This window comes from Gasterosteus aculeatus, chromosome 6, assembly GCF_964276395.1.
Source record: "Gasterosteus aculeatus chromosome 6, fGasAcu3.hap1.1, whole genome shotgun sequence".
Taxonomy (NCBI): Eukaryota; Metazoa; Chordata; class Actinopteri; order Perciformes; family Gasterosteidae; genus Gasterosteus; species Gasterosteus aculeatus.
Window position 1 is genome coordinate 19,908,727 of NC_135693.1, and position 17,328 is coordinate 19,926,054.

The 17,328-nt window shown below is 49.7% G+C and overlaps 1 protein-coding gene across 3 annotated transcripts; it reads left to right on the forward strand.

Annotated features, from left to right (window-relative positions):
• Positions 1–67: 67 nt before the first annotated feature.
• On the forward strand, positions 68–16,879 carry arhgef33 (Rho guanine nucleotide exchange factor (GEF) 33). 3 transcript variants are annotated; one of them, XM_040179482.2, is made up of 17 exons: positions 68–595; positions 1,634–1,674; positions 2,410–2,574; positions 2,676–2,797; positions 2,890–3,023; positions 3,099–3,197; positions 4,763–4,889; positions 5,294–5,426; positions 13,160–13,267; positions 13,426–13,518; positions 13,645–13,793; positions 13,876–13,965; positions 14,054–14,220; positions 14,881–15,341; positions 15,695–15,922; positions 16,031–16,167; positions 16,251–16,879. In XM_040179482.2, exons 1-17 carry the CDS (start codon positions 544–546, stop codon positions 16,378–16,380), a joined length of 2,436 nt encoding a protein of 811 aa, XP_040035416.2. In that variant the 5' UTR covers positions 68–543; the 3' UTR covers positions 16,381–16,879. The 3 variants fall into 3 exon arrangements, with proteins under 3 accessions (XP_040035416.2, XP_040035415.2, XP_040035417.2); XM_040179481.2 differs by having other exon boundaries at positions 384–595; positions 2,890–3,197; XM_040179483.2 differs by lacking the exon at positions 3,099–3,197 and having other exon boundaries at positions 427–595.
• Positions 16,880–17,328: the final 449 nt, after the last annotated feature.

Here is a 17,328-nt window from a genome sequence, read left to right on the forward strand (position 1 = left end):
GTGAACAATGGTTCAGAGGACAGACCAGTGGAGACAACAACGGAGGCTTTGCAGTTTCTGGTCGCCCACCTCGTTCTCCTGGAGTGACACGGGAGGGCGGAGCTTAGCACAACTCTCAATAAGACGTAAAGGTGTAAAGGTTTAAAGCCACCTGTCAATCACAGCTTTGCCCCGCCCCTAAAGCCTACTCTGCTTTTTTGTCATTTTCTCATAGACTTCTATACAAACAGACTACTTTTAATGCAGGTTCAAGACCCTTCGGCCTCGGTTCCACTTTTCGGAACCTGATGTTTCGCCCTCATCTGCTCTCATTAGTGGATCTAATGCTGCTCCCTAAATGTAATCAGTTAGCTACAGAATGCGGCTGCTCGATGAACTGATCTCCCTCCTCCTGATCCTTCCCCCCCGTCCCTCCAGTCTCGGCACACAAGGGCCTTTTGTGCCAGAAGGGGAATCACAGGACTCACATGCGCCGGCAGGAGGGAGACTGAAGGATCCCAGCAGAGGAGCAGAGCCGCGCCGGACCGGACGGGACCCCCGAGGATGGAGAGCCTCCAAGCGGACCCGGAACACCAGGCGGGAGACGCGTCGGAAGGTAAAGCAGAACGTCTCCACTCTTACTGTCCTGCTGGATTCATTCGTTCATTGTTGCGTTTGAAGAGTGAATAAAGTCACTCATTCACGTTGTGAGAGGTTAAATCGCCGGTTTTGTTCATGGAGTCTGGTGACTTCAGCTCAGAACGGACAATCGAGAGGTGAAAACATTCCGAGAAGCCTTCGCTGACATCGACTTTCAGGTGTAAAATAGGTGCCGTGTTCTGCATCACGACTGCCAGTCGATTTAGTGACTAGTTATTAGTTATTTAAGGAAAGACTGACCGATATATTCATATAGAGATGTATTTATATAGAGATATATTTGTCTCTTTGCAGCCTTTTTATGTCTCTTTGTATTGGTTTTGTGTCTTTTCTCGCCTGTTGTGAGTCTCTCTGTGGTCATTTTGAGTATCTGGATCTGTGGTGTCTCTCTGAGGGACATTCGGCTTGGACGGACTTCTCACTGTGGGTCTGTGGTGTCTCTCTGAGGGACATTCTGCCTGGACGGGCTTCTCGCTGTGGGTCTGTGGTGTCTCTCTGAGGGACATTCTGCCTGGACGGGCTTCTCACTGTGGGTCTGTGGTGTCCCTCTGAGGGACATTCTGCCTGGACGGGCTTCTCGCTGTGGTTCTGCTCAGTCGTCCTCTGGACCTTTAGTTGATGTTCAGCTTCATGGCTTCAATGACCTGAAGAGAACAACGGAACCTTTGAGGAACATCTTGTCTTTTCTTTTCACATCTGACGGTAATCGTCATCTCCACGTCCCTCGGGGACACCAGCAGAGGTGGACAGCGTCTCCGTCTTCTGCTCCGTCAGTCAGGAGATGTGACGCAACACGGTAACACGTGTTAAGTGCGTGTTTGAAAATGCACGGTGACACGCGTGTTCTCTCATGAGCAGGACGCTCACATGACCGACGAGACGCTCGTCCTGTCCTCATCTCGACCTCGTGCCGTTTTAAATTCTGTAAAACGTATTTATGGACACAAATCATCATAGTTTGATAAATGAGGTTAAACTCAACTCCTCTTTGCAGATGCAGAAGAACACGTGGAGACCAACATGGAGATCGCTCAGGTAACCGTTCACACCTGGTGACCTGGTGACCTCCGTAATACCTTCTGCTCTCCGTCCGTCACGTCTGAACCTTTTCTCCTCTCATGACATCTTGTTCTGACCTTCTGACCCCTCGTACTGAAGCGTTTACTGAAGGAACGTTTAGTTTGGGATGAATTCAACAGAATAATAATGATAAAAATCAGAAAACAAGAATCAAACATTTCAAGACTTTAAGTAAATAACAACAAGCAAATAGAAGAAATAAAACATTAAAAAGCAGTTTGATGTGTTTGGGGATTTATTCGTATATTTCGTGGAGTCATTAAAAGGCCACAGTTCGTATTATGAACTAATAAAGTAACGGCTGCTGAATCGCTTCCTCAAAGGGACCAAACACAAACATCTGCTCGACTTTACATAATGAAATAAAGACATTCATGAGGACGTTACGGATCCGAAGCGAGCGTGAAGACGTTCAGCCGGTCGGCCATCGCAGATACGATCAGAGAGGAAGAAGAGCTCCATTCACAGGGCTGCATGATGCCGTGCACATGACGGGGGGGGGGGGGGGGGGGGCACGCAGCCCGAACCAAAATACATGATGGAAAGAGGCTGAGAGCAGAACTTCAAGCAGCAGAATCCTCAAACCAAGTGAACAGAGATAATTATGAAATGTAACAATGGATCCCCAGCGGTTTATTGCTTTCTAGCTTCCCGTCACTTTAACGTGTTCCTCTGCTCCTCGGGACGCAGCTGCAGGGCCTGGTGGCGGAGCTGCGCGAGGGGCTCCACGGCGCCCTGACGGAGCTGTGCGAGCTGCGTCACAGGGACCACGGCCTGCAGGAGAAGCTCCGGCTCCATCAGAGCGACGTGGACGACAAGATCATGGGCCTCAAGAACTCCCTCAACACCTTCAAGGTGACACACACACACACACACACACACACACACACACACACACACAACTTGGTTTAGTTGTTTAAACTGCTGGTGTTGATAACGTGTGCTCGGCGCTTCAGGAGGAGCTGGACGTGGTGTTGCTCCACACGAAGGAGGTGTCCTGCAGACAGAGGGAGGTGCAGAAGAAGATGGAACTGTTGCCTGCAGAAAACAACAAAGAGCTTCTCTCTTTTCCTCACAGGTGGGACACACACGTTCTGTGCGTGAGACACTTCAGAACATCACACGTCTCCCTCAAAAACATGTTGTTGTCTCGTTTTGTCCCCGATGCAGGAGGAGCTCCAGGGCAGATGTTCTGTCGGCATCTGGGGACGAGCACATCTGCGTGGCCGGCCACTCGGACCTCAGCGCCGTTCAGCACTTCTTCTGCAGCAGCTCGCCTCAGAGGAGCACCACCTCCACGCACAGTGAGTCCATCACCGCCGCCACGTCGCCTCCACCCGAGAGACCGTTGACTCACCTCCACCCGTGTGTCCTCTCAGCCTCCGTCTCCGAGCAGGAGGCCCAGAGAGGTTGTCCGTCCAAACCCACAGCGTGGGGGGAGAGGAGGGACAGCAGGGACGAGGCGGAGACGGGAAACAGTAAGAAGTTACAAACAACACTACTGCTGCACCTGCTCCACCTCCTGCTGCTCCTCCACCTGCTTCACCTCCTGCTGCTCCTCCACCTGCTGCTCCTCCTGCTGCTCCTCCACCTGCTCCACCTCCTGCTGCTCCTCCACCTGCTTCACCTCCTGCTGCTCCTCCACCTGCTTCACCTCCTGCTGCTCCTCCACCTGCTTCACCTCCTGCTGCTCCTCCACCTGCTGCTCCTCCTGCTGCTCCTCCACCTGCTCCACCTCCTGCTGCTCCTCCACCTGCTCCACCTCCTGCTGCTCCTCCATCTGCTCCACCTCCTGCTGCTCCTCCACCGGCTCCACCTCCTGCTGCTCCTCCATCTGCTCCACCTCCTGCTGCTCCTCCATCTGCTCCACCTCCTGCTGCTCCTCCACCGGCTCCACCTCCTGCTGCTCCTCCACCTGCTCCACCTCCTGCTGCTCCTTCACCTACTGCTGCTCCTCCACCTACTTCACCTCCTGCTGCTCCTCCCCCTGCTTCACCTCCTCCGCCTCCTCCACCTACTTCACCTCCTCCTTCACCTGCTGCTCCTCCACCTGCTTCACCTCCTCTGCCTCCTCCACCTACTTCACCTGCTGCTGCTCGTCCACCTGCTCCGCCTCCTGCTGCTCCTCCACCGGCTCCACCACCTGCTGCTCCTCCACCTGCTTCACCTCCTCTGCCTCCTCCACCTACTTCACCTCCTGCTGCTCCTCCACCGGCTCCACCACCTGCTGCTCCTCCACCGGCTCCACCACCTGCTGCTCCTCCACCTGCTCCACCTCCTGCTGCTCCTCCACCGGCTCCACCACCTGCTGCTCCTCCACCTGCTTCACCTCCTGCTGCTCCTCCACCTGCTCCACCTCCTGCTGCTCCTCCACCTGCTTCACCTCCTGCTGCTCATCCACCTGCTTCACCGCCTGCTTCACCTCCTGCTGCTCCTCCACCTGCTCCTCCACCTGCTCCACCTCCTGCTGCTCCCCCACCTGCTCCACCTACTGCTTCACCTCCTGCTGCTCCTCCACCTGCTTCACCTCCTCCGCCGCCTCCTCCACCTACTTCACCTCCTCCTTCACCTCCTGCTGCTCCTCCACGCAGCTCCCACAATGCATTGCACGCTGCTTAGACAATGATTAGGAACCAGTAGCGGCCTTAGCTTAGCATGACAGAAAAGCTACAGCTCTGACGGGTTGTTGTTGTTGTCTCTGACGGGTTGTTGTTGTCTCTGACGGGTTGTTGTTGTTGTCTCTGACGCGTTGTTGTTGTCTCTGACGCGTTGCCTGGCAACCAGAGGCGGCTCCAGGAAGTTCCTGCCGTCTGTTTGAGAAAAAGTGACTATAAAAAAGCACGAAAAGCAAGATGCCGTTTTCTAAAATTATTTTTCTGAAGTGATCACAAAAGAAATGACGTGTAACTCGTTTGTTTAGAGCCTCTGGTCGGTAGAGATGTTACGACGCGGCCATGCTAGCTCTTTCCAGTCGCCGTGCTAAGCTAAGCTAAGCGACAGAATTGGAGTCTGAAGGACGTTTGAAGCAGAGCTCTGTGTGCAGGCCGGAGACAGCGAGTGGCTCTGGAGCTGCTGGAGTCGGAGAGACTTTACGTGTCCCACCTGTCTCTGCTGCTGAAGGCCAACATCACCTTCAACGGATCCGAAGCCCTCGGCTCCAAAGACAAGCGGTGAGTTGGATCTGAATCAGATATGGGCCGAACCAACCGATCAAAGATTCACCCACAATATGAACATTCAAGACAGACGGTGTAGAGAAGATGTGTGTTGTGATGCTATGAGCCATAAACCCATAAATGTGACATCTGCTGATCTAATTCCAAGTCCTCCCGCTGCGCGCAGACAGGAAATCAGCAAATAAAGTGACACAGAGAGGATCCTCTTTATGAAAAGGCTCACTAACGTAATCACAGCACACGTGTTCCCAGTGACTGACCTTGTTATATATATATATATATATATATATATATATATATATATATATATTAGATATATGTGTGTGTGTGTGTAGCATATGACACGAGAGCAGGTTCTCTACCTGATGGCGTTCTCATTGCGTCTCTCTGGTCTTCAGCCCGTTTCCCAGCGCTCTGAGGTTTCTGATCCAGCAGCACCTCGAGCTGCTTCACACTCTGCAGGACCGGGTGCTGAAGAGCCAGTGGCAATGCATCATGGGGGATGTGTTCATGAGGCTCACCAGCAAAGAGGTGAACTATGGAGGGCCTCGTTTCACTACTCAGTGTGGGCAGGAAGGCCCGCCCACAGCTGGTTGATTGACAGCTTGGCACTTAAATAAATACAAATACAGAAATATGAATAGATTTTAACTCCCATGAATAGAAGTGATTCCACCAAACTATAGAAGCACCTTCATGACACCTGCAGGAAACACTTTCTACAACAAGCAAAACTCCAGCAGTCCTGAAAAGAAGTGTTTTTCTCCTGTTTGCACTTGGTCACTGCTTTTTGTAAAGTATACTGAGGAATCTTTTAATGTAATTCAACAGCACCACAAACCACATTCTCCAAAACAACAAAGAGCTGAATCAGCTTTTTGTTTAATTTAACAACCGTTTAATTCAAAGGACGTGGACCTCCTCGTGAATCAGACATTGACATTCAGCCCTCACAGCGCTCTTAATGTGGAGGGTCAGAAGGTCGCGTCTCGTGATGAATTTGAATCCTTTTGGCAGCCGTGACGGAACTCAGATGAAATGTCAAATTCCAGAGTTGAAGAGACAACGGAGGTTGTTGTCATCTCTCCACAGCGTCACTGAATGAAAGGATATCAGTGCTTTACCGGCAAAGCACAATTACATGAAGACATGACACAATAATATCTATAAAAGGTGAAAAACGAAATGTTCCAGCATTAAAAAAAAACTGATTTAAACTCCAAAAAAGGTTTTGTTATATCAAAGGACGGCAGAGATCAGCTGCAAAGCTAAAAATGATCAGAAGACTGAAGCCAGTGAGTCTATTAAAGCCACCGTGTGGCTAATTGTCTCTGAGTGACCAGCAGGAAATGAGCTAATTGGTAGGAACACCTTCCTATTTAAAGAAAATGAAGGCGGCCTCCCAATGCATTGTGGGTCCTCACGCGCTGAAAGCAGTTTGAGGAATGAAACATATGAAATTAGAAGCATATTTAGTTTACTTTTTCACCTTTAAAATAATCAAAACGTTATTGCACATTTGTTTCAAGGTTAAAAATATATATTATTTTACTTTTGTCTGTTTTTATATTTTATTCTAAATCTATTAATCTAAATGTAAATGTGCAGCCTGACAGTCTGACAGACAGAAGATTAAAAAGCAACAGGCCTGGTGATGTGTGCATGATGGTGCATGATGGTGCATGAGGGTGCATGAGGGTGCATGAGGGTGCATGAGTGTGCATTGTCATGACCCGGCTCGAAGGGGATGACAAACACGGGAGAGACACAATGCAAAGGTGATTTCCAAATATATTTATTTAAGTAAAGTAACTAATCCAAAAGTAAAACAACTATGAGGTGTGTACGTCAGTAGTTTCAGTCATGTCAGTGTGGGTGCTTGATCATGTCGGAGGAATGTTGTGAACCTAAATTAAACGTCAAAAGACACAAAACAAAGGTGCGGACGCTGGCCAGGGAAAACCAGCGACCCTGGCAGGCAGGAACCATGAGCTCTTATACTGCCAGAACGCCCCAGCTGCTCCCAATCCAGTTGATGGCATTACCTCTGGGAAAGACAGTGACGTCATGACATGAGCCAATAGGCAGGGCCGTCACACCCCCCCCCATAAGATCGGTGTCCCAAAGGGAACACCGACACACTACAACAAATAAAGCAGGACTAGTCCCCCTAGAAAAACACTAAAACGAAACTTAAACAATGCTAATAAAAAAAATAAGCAACTGACCAGAAAAACAAAAATAACCGAATTACTACAAAAAATTTATAAACAAGAAACCCATCACCCTGCCCATGTTCCGCCCCTTCCCCACCTGTCCTCAGCAACTCTGGTACCTGAGAAGCAATTTAAGACAACAGGCACAGCAAGAACAAGTCACGAGCAACATGAAATGGCATAACTCAAATGTAGACCTCCCTTTTCCGAAATACTAATTCAAGGCAACGGAGCACGTGACAACGCATCTGCAATTGTATTATCGGACCCTTTGATATGCCGAATGTCAAGATCATATCCCTGCAGAAACAGAGCCCATCTCATCAATCTCTGATTCGGACATCGCAATGAACGAAGAAAGGTCAGAGGATTATGATCTGTATACACAACAAGTGGTGCACAACCCCCCACATACACTTCAAAATGTTGCAACGCCCAAACCAACGCTAATGCTTCCTTCTCGATAACAGAATAATTAAACTGGTAACCATTGAATTTCCTAGAAAAGAAGCTCACTGGTCTCATTACCCCCTGGTCATCTCCTTGCATCAAGACGGCGCCTGCTCCCACCTGGCTGGCATCAACCTGGAGCAAAAAGGTCCGATCAAAACGCGGTGCTGCCAGAACAGGAGAAGAGCATAGCACAGTTTTAACGTTATCAAAGGCCTGTTGACACTCCACAGACCACACAAACTTTACTCTGGTCTTCAGCAGCTCAGTAAGAGGAAACACCACAGTGGAAAAATTTCTACAAAAAATCCTATAGTATCCCACCAGACCCAGAAACCGCTGCAGCTCTTTTTTGGTGGTGGGCCGTGGAAATTTTTCGATGGCCATAACCTTAACCTGGACTGGGGCTACACGACCTTGCCCAACTACCCGCCCCAGATAAGTAACAGTGGCCCTAGCAAACTCGCACTTTGCTAAATTAATGGTGAGTCGCGCTTCTTCCAAGCGCTCAAACAGCGCCCGAATGCGCTGCAAATGGGAGTGCCACGTGTCACTATAAATCACCAGATCATCCAAATAAACCGAACATCCCTCCAGCCCGGACACAACTCTGTTCATTAATCGCTGGAACGTAGCGGGAGCGTTTCTTAGTCCGAATGGCATGACAGTATACGAATACAGACCCGTTGGTGTAATAAATGCCGAGATCTCCTGAGCCCGCTTAGACAGAGGTACCTGCCAATATCCCTTGAGCAGATCAAATTTACTCACAAACTTGGCGGCACCAACACTGTCAACACAGTCCTCCATTCGCGGCAAAGGGAAAGAATCTGGCTTTGTAACCGAATTTACCTTTCTCATATCTGTACAAAACCGCGGCGTTTTATCCTGCTTCGGTACCAAAATACACGGAGATGCCCAACTGGCATTGGACGGTACAGCAATATTGTTTTCGACCATGTATTTTACTTCAGAGTCCAGATGTTGACGCTTCTCTGGTGACATACGATAGAAACGTTGTTTTATCGGCTGTGCATCTCCCACCTCAATATCGTGCTCCACCCAATCGGTGCGCGAAGGGACATCGCCGAACAGACAGGGAAACTTGCGCACCAAATTAGTGAGCTCACAACGTTTAGACTCCGGTAAATGAGAGAGCAGCCTATCCAAGTTACTCAGAGATTCTGAATTTTTTAAGCGACCACACAGCAGACTGTCATCCGGCTCAGGCACCCCATCCTCATGTATCAGAGCCATTGAACCCACGGCCAGAGCTGGACAAACCCCTTCCTCGGTCTGTCCTGACCCCATACCACGGCTGTAAAACGGTTTCAACAAATTCACGTGACAAAGCTGTTTGGACTTCCTCCGCCCCGGTGTCGCAATAAAGTAGTTCAAATCCGTGATTTTCTCAATTACCGTATATGGACCAGTGTACTTGGCCTGGAAGGGCGAACCTACAATAGGCATCAATGCCAGGACTTGGTCCCCCGGACTGAACTCGCGCCGCTCTGTATGGCGGTCATAATTCCCCTTCATTTTGCTCTGAGACATTTGCAATTTATCGCGTGCTCTACCACCTGCCACGAACAATCGATGCCGAAACCCGTTCACAAAATCGATCAAGTTCTTGGGCGGCTCAGCATCGACCCAATCATCTTTTAACACCGCCAAAGGGCCCCGCACCACATGCCCAAAAACTAGGTCATTTGGACTGAAACCAGTGCCCTCTTGTACGGCCTCCCTCGCAGCCAACATAAGCCATGGGAGCCCCTCTTCCCAGTCTCGATCCAGCTCAGTGCAATAAGCACGCAGGAGAGATTTGAGAGTCTGATGAAATCTCTCCAACGCACCCTGACTCTGCGCATGATAAGCAGATGACTGATTGTGTTTGATGCGCAAACATTTCAACACTTGACCAAACATATGAGAGGAAAAATTTGACCCTTGGTCACTTTGGATAATCTTCGGGATACCGAAAACCGAAATAAACTGAGTCAGAGCCCGCACCACTGCTTTAGTTGTAATGGACCTTAGCGGGTATGCAGCCGGATACCTGGTACTTTGGCACATCACTGTCAATAAATACTTACTGCCAGATTTAGCACACGGCAACGGGCCGACGCAGTCCACAATCAAATATTCAAAAGGTTGGCTTATGGCAGGGATCGGTTGTAGAGGAGCAGACTTCACACGCTGATTTGGTTTTCCCGTCAATTGACACACCTGACATGTTTTAATATATACAGCAACATCTCTTTTCACGCGCGGCCAAAAGAAATGTTTCAAGATGTTTAGATATGTCTTCCTGACCCCAAAATGCCCACTCTCGTCGTGCGCTATTTTAAGCACCAAAGGACGAAATTTAGCCGGCACGACCAACTGGAAAATAGCATCCCCTACACAGTCACTATTCACCCCAATCCATTTCCTAAACAGCAGGCCGTTGCGCAGAAAATAGCCGCTGGCTGCACTTTTTATCTCCGCAGCCGACAACACACGTTCGAACAATTCTTTTAGGGAGAGATCACCGATTTGCTCCTGCAACAACTCGCTCTGTGGCACCGACAGTGGAAAATTGGACAAGGACAGAGTCCCAAAATCCGCATCACCACGCTCCTCATCGGTTAACCCAGGCTCAGCCTTACTCATTGCGCGTGTAACCACACAGGCTGGAAGATCCCCAGGTATCTCAATGGAGCTACAGTCAGGCGTAGTACTAACTGGACAGTGTGTAACAACAGGTGCGGGAGGAACATCATCCCAGATGCGGCCGCCAGCCAAGCCATTTCCCAAAATGAACTGAACCCCCTCGATAGGAAACGCCGGCCGCACTCCCACAGCTACCTCCCCCTGTATTAGCTCACAATCCAGAACCACCCTATGCACAGGCACAGGTAACACAGTCAACCCCATCCCCCGACTGAGGATACGGTCCCCGCTGTCAGTTTCTACGGACAACGGCAGGACGGACTCGATCATATAGGAATCATATGCCCCCGTGTCCCTCAATATCGTAACCGGGACTTTAACATCGCTACCCCCAAGCGACACAAAACCACTTCTGATAAAAGGAGCATATGCCTCCAGAACATCCGGCTCAGAACATCCGACTGACGCACAGCCGGTAACTACCGGAACAGCAGCCGCAGCCGGCTTAACATTAGGATGGCCCCCTCTATGTTTAGACAACCCTGGACAATCCGCCTTCCAATGACCCTTTTCATGACAGTAATTACAGCTTCTACTGCTGTCAAAATTTCTCCGTGAGTGAGACTCGGATCTAACAAAGCCAGACTTCCTCGAACGCATCTGGTCAGCCGCTACGGTGCTTCGACTGTGTTCACCCCAGCCAGCATCATCGCGGTTGGGCGTGCGCTCTCTCACACCATCCTTATGAAGCAGCACATACTCATCTGCTGACACAGCAGCCTCTGCAGCGGAGGCAACCTTATGTTCATTAATGTAGGTTGCAATCCGACCAGGCAACCTGTTTTTAAACTGCTCCAAAATGACTAATTCACACAAATCATCAAAAGTAGTGATCTCAAGCGCAGCCAGCCAACGTTTAAAATGAGTTGTTAAATCGCGAACAAATTCAACATACGTTTGGCCACTTCTCTTCTCCCAAGCCCGGAACCGTTGGCGATACGCCTCCGGCACCAACTCATAAGCCTTCAGCACGGCAGATTTTATTTTAACATAGCTACCGCTATCAGCCGTGCTCAAAGACGAGTATGCCCCCTGCGCCTTACCGGTGAGTACGCACTGGAGCAGCAGAGCACAGTCTCCATCCGACCAGCCCCTCGCCGTGGAAACACGCTCAAACATCACAAAAAACGAGTCAGGATCCTTCTCATTGAATGGTGGTAACAACCGCAAGTTGTTTATGTCGAAGGGCCGCGCACCGACCCCAGACAGCTGCCGACCTTCACTCTCACCAGCCCACTTATTGTCCTTACCTAGGGACAGACGATAGCTCTCCAGCTCCATCCTTGCCTTCTCGGTCTGCTGGTGGATCATCTCCAGCTCAATTTGTTTTTTAGCTTCTAACTCACACTTGAGTTTTTCATGCTCCATCTGCAACAGGAGAAGCTCTTTCTGTTGCTCAAAAGTCAACCCCTGAGTTTGTGCAGGAACGCATACGACCGGTGGAGACCGGCCAGACGTAAGAACTCCCAGTTCACAAAGTTTTAATTTCAAAGCAGCTTTAATATCGTCTTTACGCCTCCTATCCATCCCAACTACTGAATAATGCTCAGCCAATTCCAATAACTGCTTCTTAGTACAGCTCTCCAAGGCCTCTTCTGACGGGGCTGCCGTGAACGCCTCATATTCAGCCATCGCAACATCAATAGTTTACCCAGAACAGGCAAACAACACCAATCTATGCCAAACAGGACCAGCAAGACAGCGAGGTATCCCCGTGCGCACCAAGATCTCGGTTTGGAGTTTCCCCGCTATCTAACATTAACCCCCTTATCTAAGCTCCCGGCTAGTCTTCATGCAGCGGGCAGTGGTGGGTATTTATGCACCAGAGACCGCTGCCCCGGGGGAGCAACTAGCAAGCCAGCAACTCTCCCAAAGACACGGATATGCTCCCAAGACAAAGCTTTAACCACTATGCCACCACAACACTACCACGAACCCACGCCACGATCCTAAAAGAGGAACGCTACCAAACCTACAAGGGAAAACTCCGCTCCAGACTTTGATCTCCAGGTACGCTAAGAACACTCACACTTGTCTCCCCGGACGTTGGCATAAACTTAAACAACCGAACCCAAAATAAAACAAGCTCCTCCTGACCCCGCTGAAGGTAAAGGAATCCACACAAACCGATATATAGACAGACTGTGCCAAATCCGATGCTCTCCCTGATCAGTCAGCCCACATGCACTGTAAACTCTCCCCTAATTTACTACGAATACAACCAAATGTTTTACACTCTAGGCAAACTAACCAACGCAACAAGCACGCTCTATCGCAACTTTCCACGTGTGCGCAACCACCGGCACCGACTACAAAAATCCGTACTTAAAACACCATTGCAGCCAGGCCTACCAAATCACAAGCTCAAGTAACTAAATTTAAACACACTCGACTAAATTGCGCAGACGAACGGCCGGACGAGCCCCCATTTTGTCATGACCCGGCTCGAAGGGGATGACAAACACGGGAGAGCAACAATGCAAAGGTGATTTCCAAATATATTTATTTAAGTAAAGTAACTAATCCAAAAGTAAAACAACTATGAGGTGTGTACGTCAGTAGTTTCAGTCATGTCAGTGTGGGTGCTTGATCATGTCGGAGGAATGTTGTGAACCTAAATTAAACGTCAAAAGACACAAAACAAAGGTGCGGACGCTGGCCAGGGAAAACCAGCGACCCTGGCAGGCAGGAACCATGAGCTCTTATACTGCCAGAACGCCCCAGCTGCTCCCAATCCAGTTGATGGCATTACCTCTGGGAAAGACAGTGACGTCATGACATGAGCCAATAGGCAGGGCCGTCACAGCATGATGGTGCATGAGGGTGCATGAGGGTGCATGATGGTGCATTAAACCCAGACAACATCTTCCTCCCTTCACCCCCCAGAGTGATTTCTTGGACCTTTACGTGTGCTACCTGAAGGAGCTCCCGGACTGTCTCTCCGTCGTCTCCATGCTCGCCTCCAGCTCCCTGAAGTCTTCTGCTTTCCTGGAGGTGACACAAAAAGAGACAGGAAGTGACGTAACAGACTGCGATGTGACATCATAGCATTGGATAAAGTAACATTTCTTTAACCTGCTGTGCTGCATGTTTCTGTCCCTCCGTCCTCATTGGTCGGCATGCGGTGCCCGTTTCGCTCCAATTGGCCACAGAGTGAGACGATAGGCGACGAATCAAAACCTTCCCTCCACACTCTGCTCCTTCAGCCGGTTCAGAGGATCCCCGAGTACCTGCTGCTGTTACAGGTTAGATGATTACAACTTGCAACTGCGCACTGGATGTAATAAAGCGAAGCCCTAAAAACTGACATGATGCATAAAGAAACATGGAAGGCGGGTTGGGTATTGCTGCTCATATGTGTGTATGTGCAGGGTCTGCTGAGGCAGACCAACGCAGACCACCCGGACTACTACCTGCTGCTGGTTTGCATCCAGCAGTTTAGGTCCTTCACGACCCAGTACGACCACCTCCTCCAGCACAACCAGGAGCTCCTGCTGCACAACCGCAAGGAGGTGAAGAGGTCAGGAACCCGTCTCTCCGGAGAAATCGCATGCATGACTTGTTCTCTCCGTTTGTACCTGACAAAGTAAGGTGTCCGGCAGGTCTACCATGACACAGCTGGCAAAGACGGTGGAAAGCGGGATTCAAGCCAACAACATTGGCTCACCGTACCCGTGCAACAGCACCCTGCTGTGAGTACTTTCACTCTTTACTTCCCGAGCGGCTAACTTCTTAACTGTCGACGAACTCGTCTCGTAAGACTTATTGGTCCCTTTGCAGAGAACATGCCAACCAGGTGAAGCGTAGCAAGCAGCGTCTCCTGGAGCAGATCCAGTCCCATCGTTTCCAGGATTGGGATCCCGAAAGTCACAGTTACGATTCGGAGTGGCCCCCCCAGCTCCCGTTCTTCAACCCAGATCTGGACTCAAGAAACCACAAGCCAACAGGTCTGTGGTCACAGGAGCTTCTGTTTGAATGTACTCTTAGGGCATTAAGAGGTTCTCTGGGAGGCTTTTGAGGTGGATCTAAGGATTAAGAAATGAAGGCGTTTTAAGGAGGGAAAGGAAGCTCTGACTTGTCATTCTTCATACAGATACTTCCAGCACTTTAGGAGCCCTGTTTTAACCATCCGCGGTGAATGGACGGTCTACCCGGTATGACACAAGTCTATTTGGAGCTGGTCCAACTCCACTCTTGCTGATTGGGTGCAAGATTAGACCCATAGTGTAGAATTAGGTCCAAAACGGTCTGAAAGTGACTGTTGTCTTTATTTGAGAAATGACTTGGTTTCCACCATTTTTCCAGGGATTTTTGGTACCATCACTTTTGCCTTTAGAAGTGTTCAGACAACCCTTCATACAAACTACTTCTTTTGAAGCAGACTGAAACCTTCTGAGATGCTCAGCATGTATGACGCATCTCGCTTAGGGACCCAACAGGGTGACTGGTGAGCCGACAAGAGGGGCTTAGCCATGATCTTGCTTGATTGTAACAATGTACTTTGGGTAACCCATGTAGGGATTCGGCAGAAACAAACAAACAACCCTTTAATGCTTTTAGAGCACTTCCCCCGTTGGTCAACCAGTCAACCAACCTTTGGCTTTCAGGTCTCGGAAGCATCCCAGAGAGCGAGGGGTCCGAGGTGGCCGGGTCATGCCTGCGTCACCTGCCCTCCAGACCCGCGGACTTCCGTCAGGTTCACCCGGGATCGGCCCTGGCCGACGCCCTGGGAGAGTTCCTCCTCCCTCCAGACCCCCCGGGGATGGAGAGCCTCTACGAAGAGGACAGATGCTCCCTTCGCGACGCGCCCATGTTCGACCACTGCTCCTCAGCGTCTTCGGATTCGTCCATCGACATCGCCTTCGTGAAGTGCCCCAAGGCGCCCTTGGTGTCGCAACACGCGATGGCGGCAAATGTGTCGACCACCCTCAACGTCTTTGGCAACAGCGCCAGCAGCCACGGGAACGGTTACAAGCCTCCCAACAGAGGATGCGTGTCTCCGGACGAAGCGGTGATGATGCGTCGCAATCAGCATCGCCCCCTTCAGGCCAGCCAGCGCAAGAGCAAGGTGAGACCGTTTGTGTTCACTGTCAGACATAAGCGTTCCAAAATGGGTTCTTCCTGAAGGCCTGAGGTTCTACCCAGAACCATCAATTCCCCACATGCACAGTGGTTATTTCAGTGATTGTCGTCTTTGCAGAAAGGAAAGATCCTCGCTCAGAAAGCGCAATGGTTCAGGATTTAACCTCTGGAGAAGGTTCTGGGTGGAACCTTTGTTGAGGTGCTCCTTAGTTTCTGGGTAAAACCCTTCAATGAGGGTTCCAGGTCCAAGCAGAATATAGTTCTAGTTAGTACCCGTGTTTATAAGACTGCACGTAGAGAGAAATGTTCTGAAGTCCTTTTCCCACCTCTGCCGTCTAGTCTCTGAACGGCCTGCAGATGGACAACACGCTGGTATGCGGCCTGGACGGCGTTCCTCTGCCGGACCACCTCCAGAGGCTGGGACAGGGCAGCCACGCCAAGCTGGAGCGCCAGGGTAGTAAAGGCAGCAAAGGGGGGGCCACCCCGTCCCGAAGGGTCAACAGCCCCCCGGGGAACCGGGCGGACGTCGACCAACAGGCCGAAGACCTTCACGGGCTGCTCAGCATTGTGGGTGGTCAACGAATCGTGATAGCTCCTTTACATTCGCTCAGTCCCTCCCGACGTGGGAGGGTTAGTGAAATAATGATGAATAACATTGTGATAAACGGCCACCAGGACTCCGGTTTCCAGTCATGGAGAGACGAGACAAAGTGGAGGACGGAGGAGAACAACCACACCGCTTTCAGCGAGAGGAGCCGGAAGCAGGAGAAAGGAGGCTTCAGGAGCTCGTTCAAGAAACTCTTCAAGAAGAAGTGAGGGCGGGAAGCGTGCACACGCACGGCATGATGGGTAGACGGGCTCTGACTTCCTGGTCACCGCTCTTTCTTTCAAACAGGAGCAGCGACGAGAAGAAAGAGAAGGGAGGCGAGAAGACGTCGGAGAAGCCCAACAGCGCTGAGCACGAGACACAAGGGAAGAACCCCAAGCTAGCACATCTGGAGGTGAACCGCGGAACAGCTGTGTGAGCGCCGCGCTGTTTTACTACGATTCTCAGCCCCTGAGAAGAAGCACTTTTCACACAAAGACCCAGTTTAGAGTCACACGTGACTCTGAAGTACTCGATCTGGTGTGAGCGTTGCTAGTTCCGTTAGCGGTTAGCTAACCACGTGGTTGCATGTCTATCGTTTGACCTGATCCTAACTGTAAATAGCTCCAACTCCTTTAGTGTTACACATTTAATAAGCCTTCATTTGCTCCCCAAATCTCAGCGATATAACTCTTTTGATTAAAGTATGATATTGACAGGTGGGAAAGTAGTAATGCTGAATATCGGCTTCTACGTTCCGGATTCTTTGCGCTTATTTTGATGTTTCACTTCCTAAACATCTGAAGCCTTAACCAGGAAGTGTCGTATTGCGCATATACTCAGGAGAACAAACGCTTACTGGTTACTAGTTATGTGTGTTTAAACAGTTAAATGTCACAATCAAGAATGTTCAATAAAAGTCAACACTGAAAATGAAATGATTTGAATTTGGACATATCCATTGATAAATGAGTCCTCTTTGGTAATAGACACACAAAGGTTTTCAGGTTCTATTATACACTAAAACATACTCATGAATAACAATTCTCACTTCAAATGTTACACTGTACCTTTAATTTGAGGTCCTTGTCCATAAAGACATGAAACGTATTATAATAAAGGTTAAAATATGTTAAAGTTACACAGGATGCGGGTAAAATATGAAGTCTCACCACACAAAGTGTCTCTTTAATTCTTCAATGTCTCTGGATGCTGCAGGTTGACCTGGAAATGCACAATAAGTCTTCTTTCTTCCATCACATGAGCTCCAAACAGCTGGTAGATTCCTTAGAGAAGAACATCCAGGAGGCATTTTATTGGACAAACACGTCACAATTAAGATTCATTTAAGATGTTTTATTTAAGTGTCCCAGTGAAACACGAGGGA

Coding starts and splice junctions, on each gene's coding strand:
- arhgef33 (XM_040179481.2), top strand. CDS start 544: ATGGAGAGCCTCCAAGCGGACCCGGAACACCAGGCGGGAGACGCGTCG. Junction 5,427..13,159: donor TGAGGCTCACCAGCAAAGAG/GTGAACTATGGA, acceptor TTCACCCCCCAG/AGTGATTTCTTGGACCTTTA. Junction 13,794..13,875: donor AACCGCAAGGAGGTGAAGAG/GTCAGGAACCCG, acceptor GGTGTCCGGCAG/GTCTACCATGACACAGCTGG.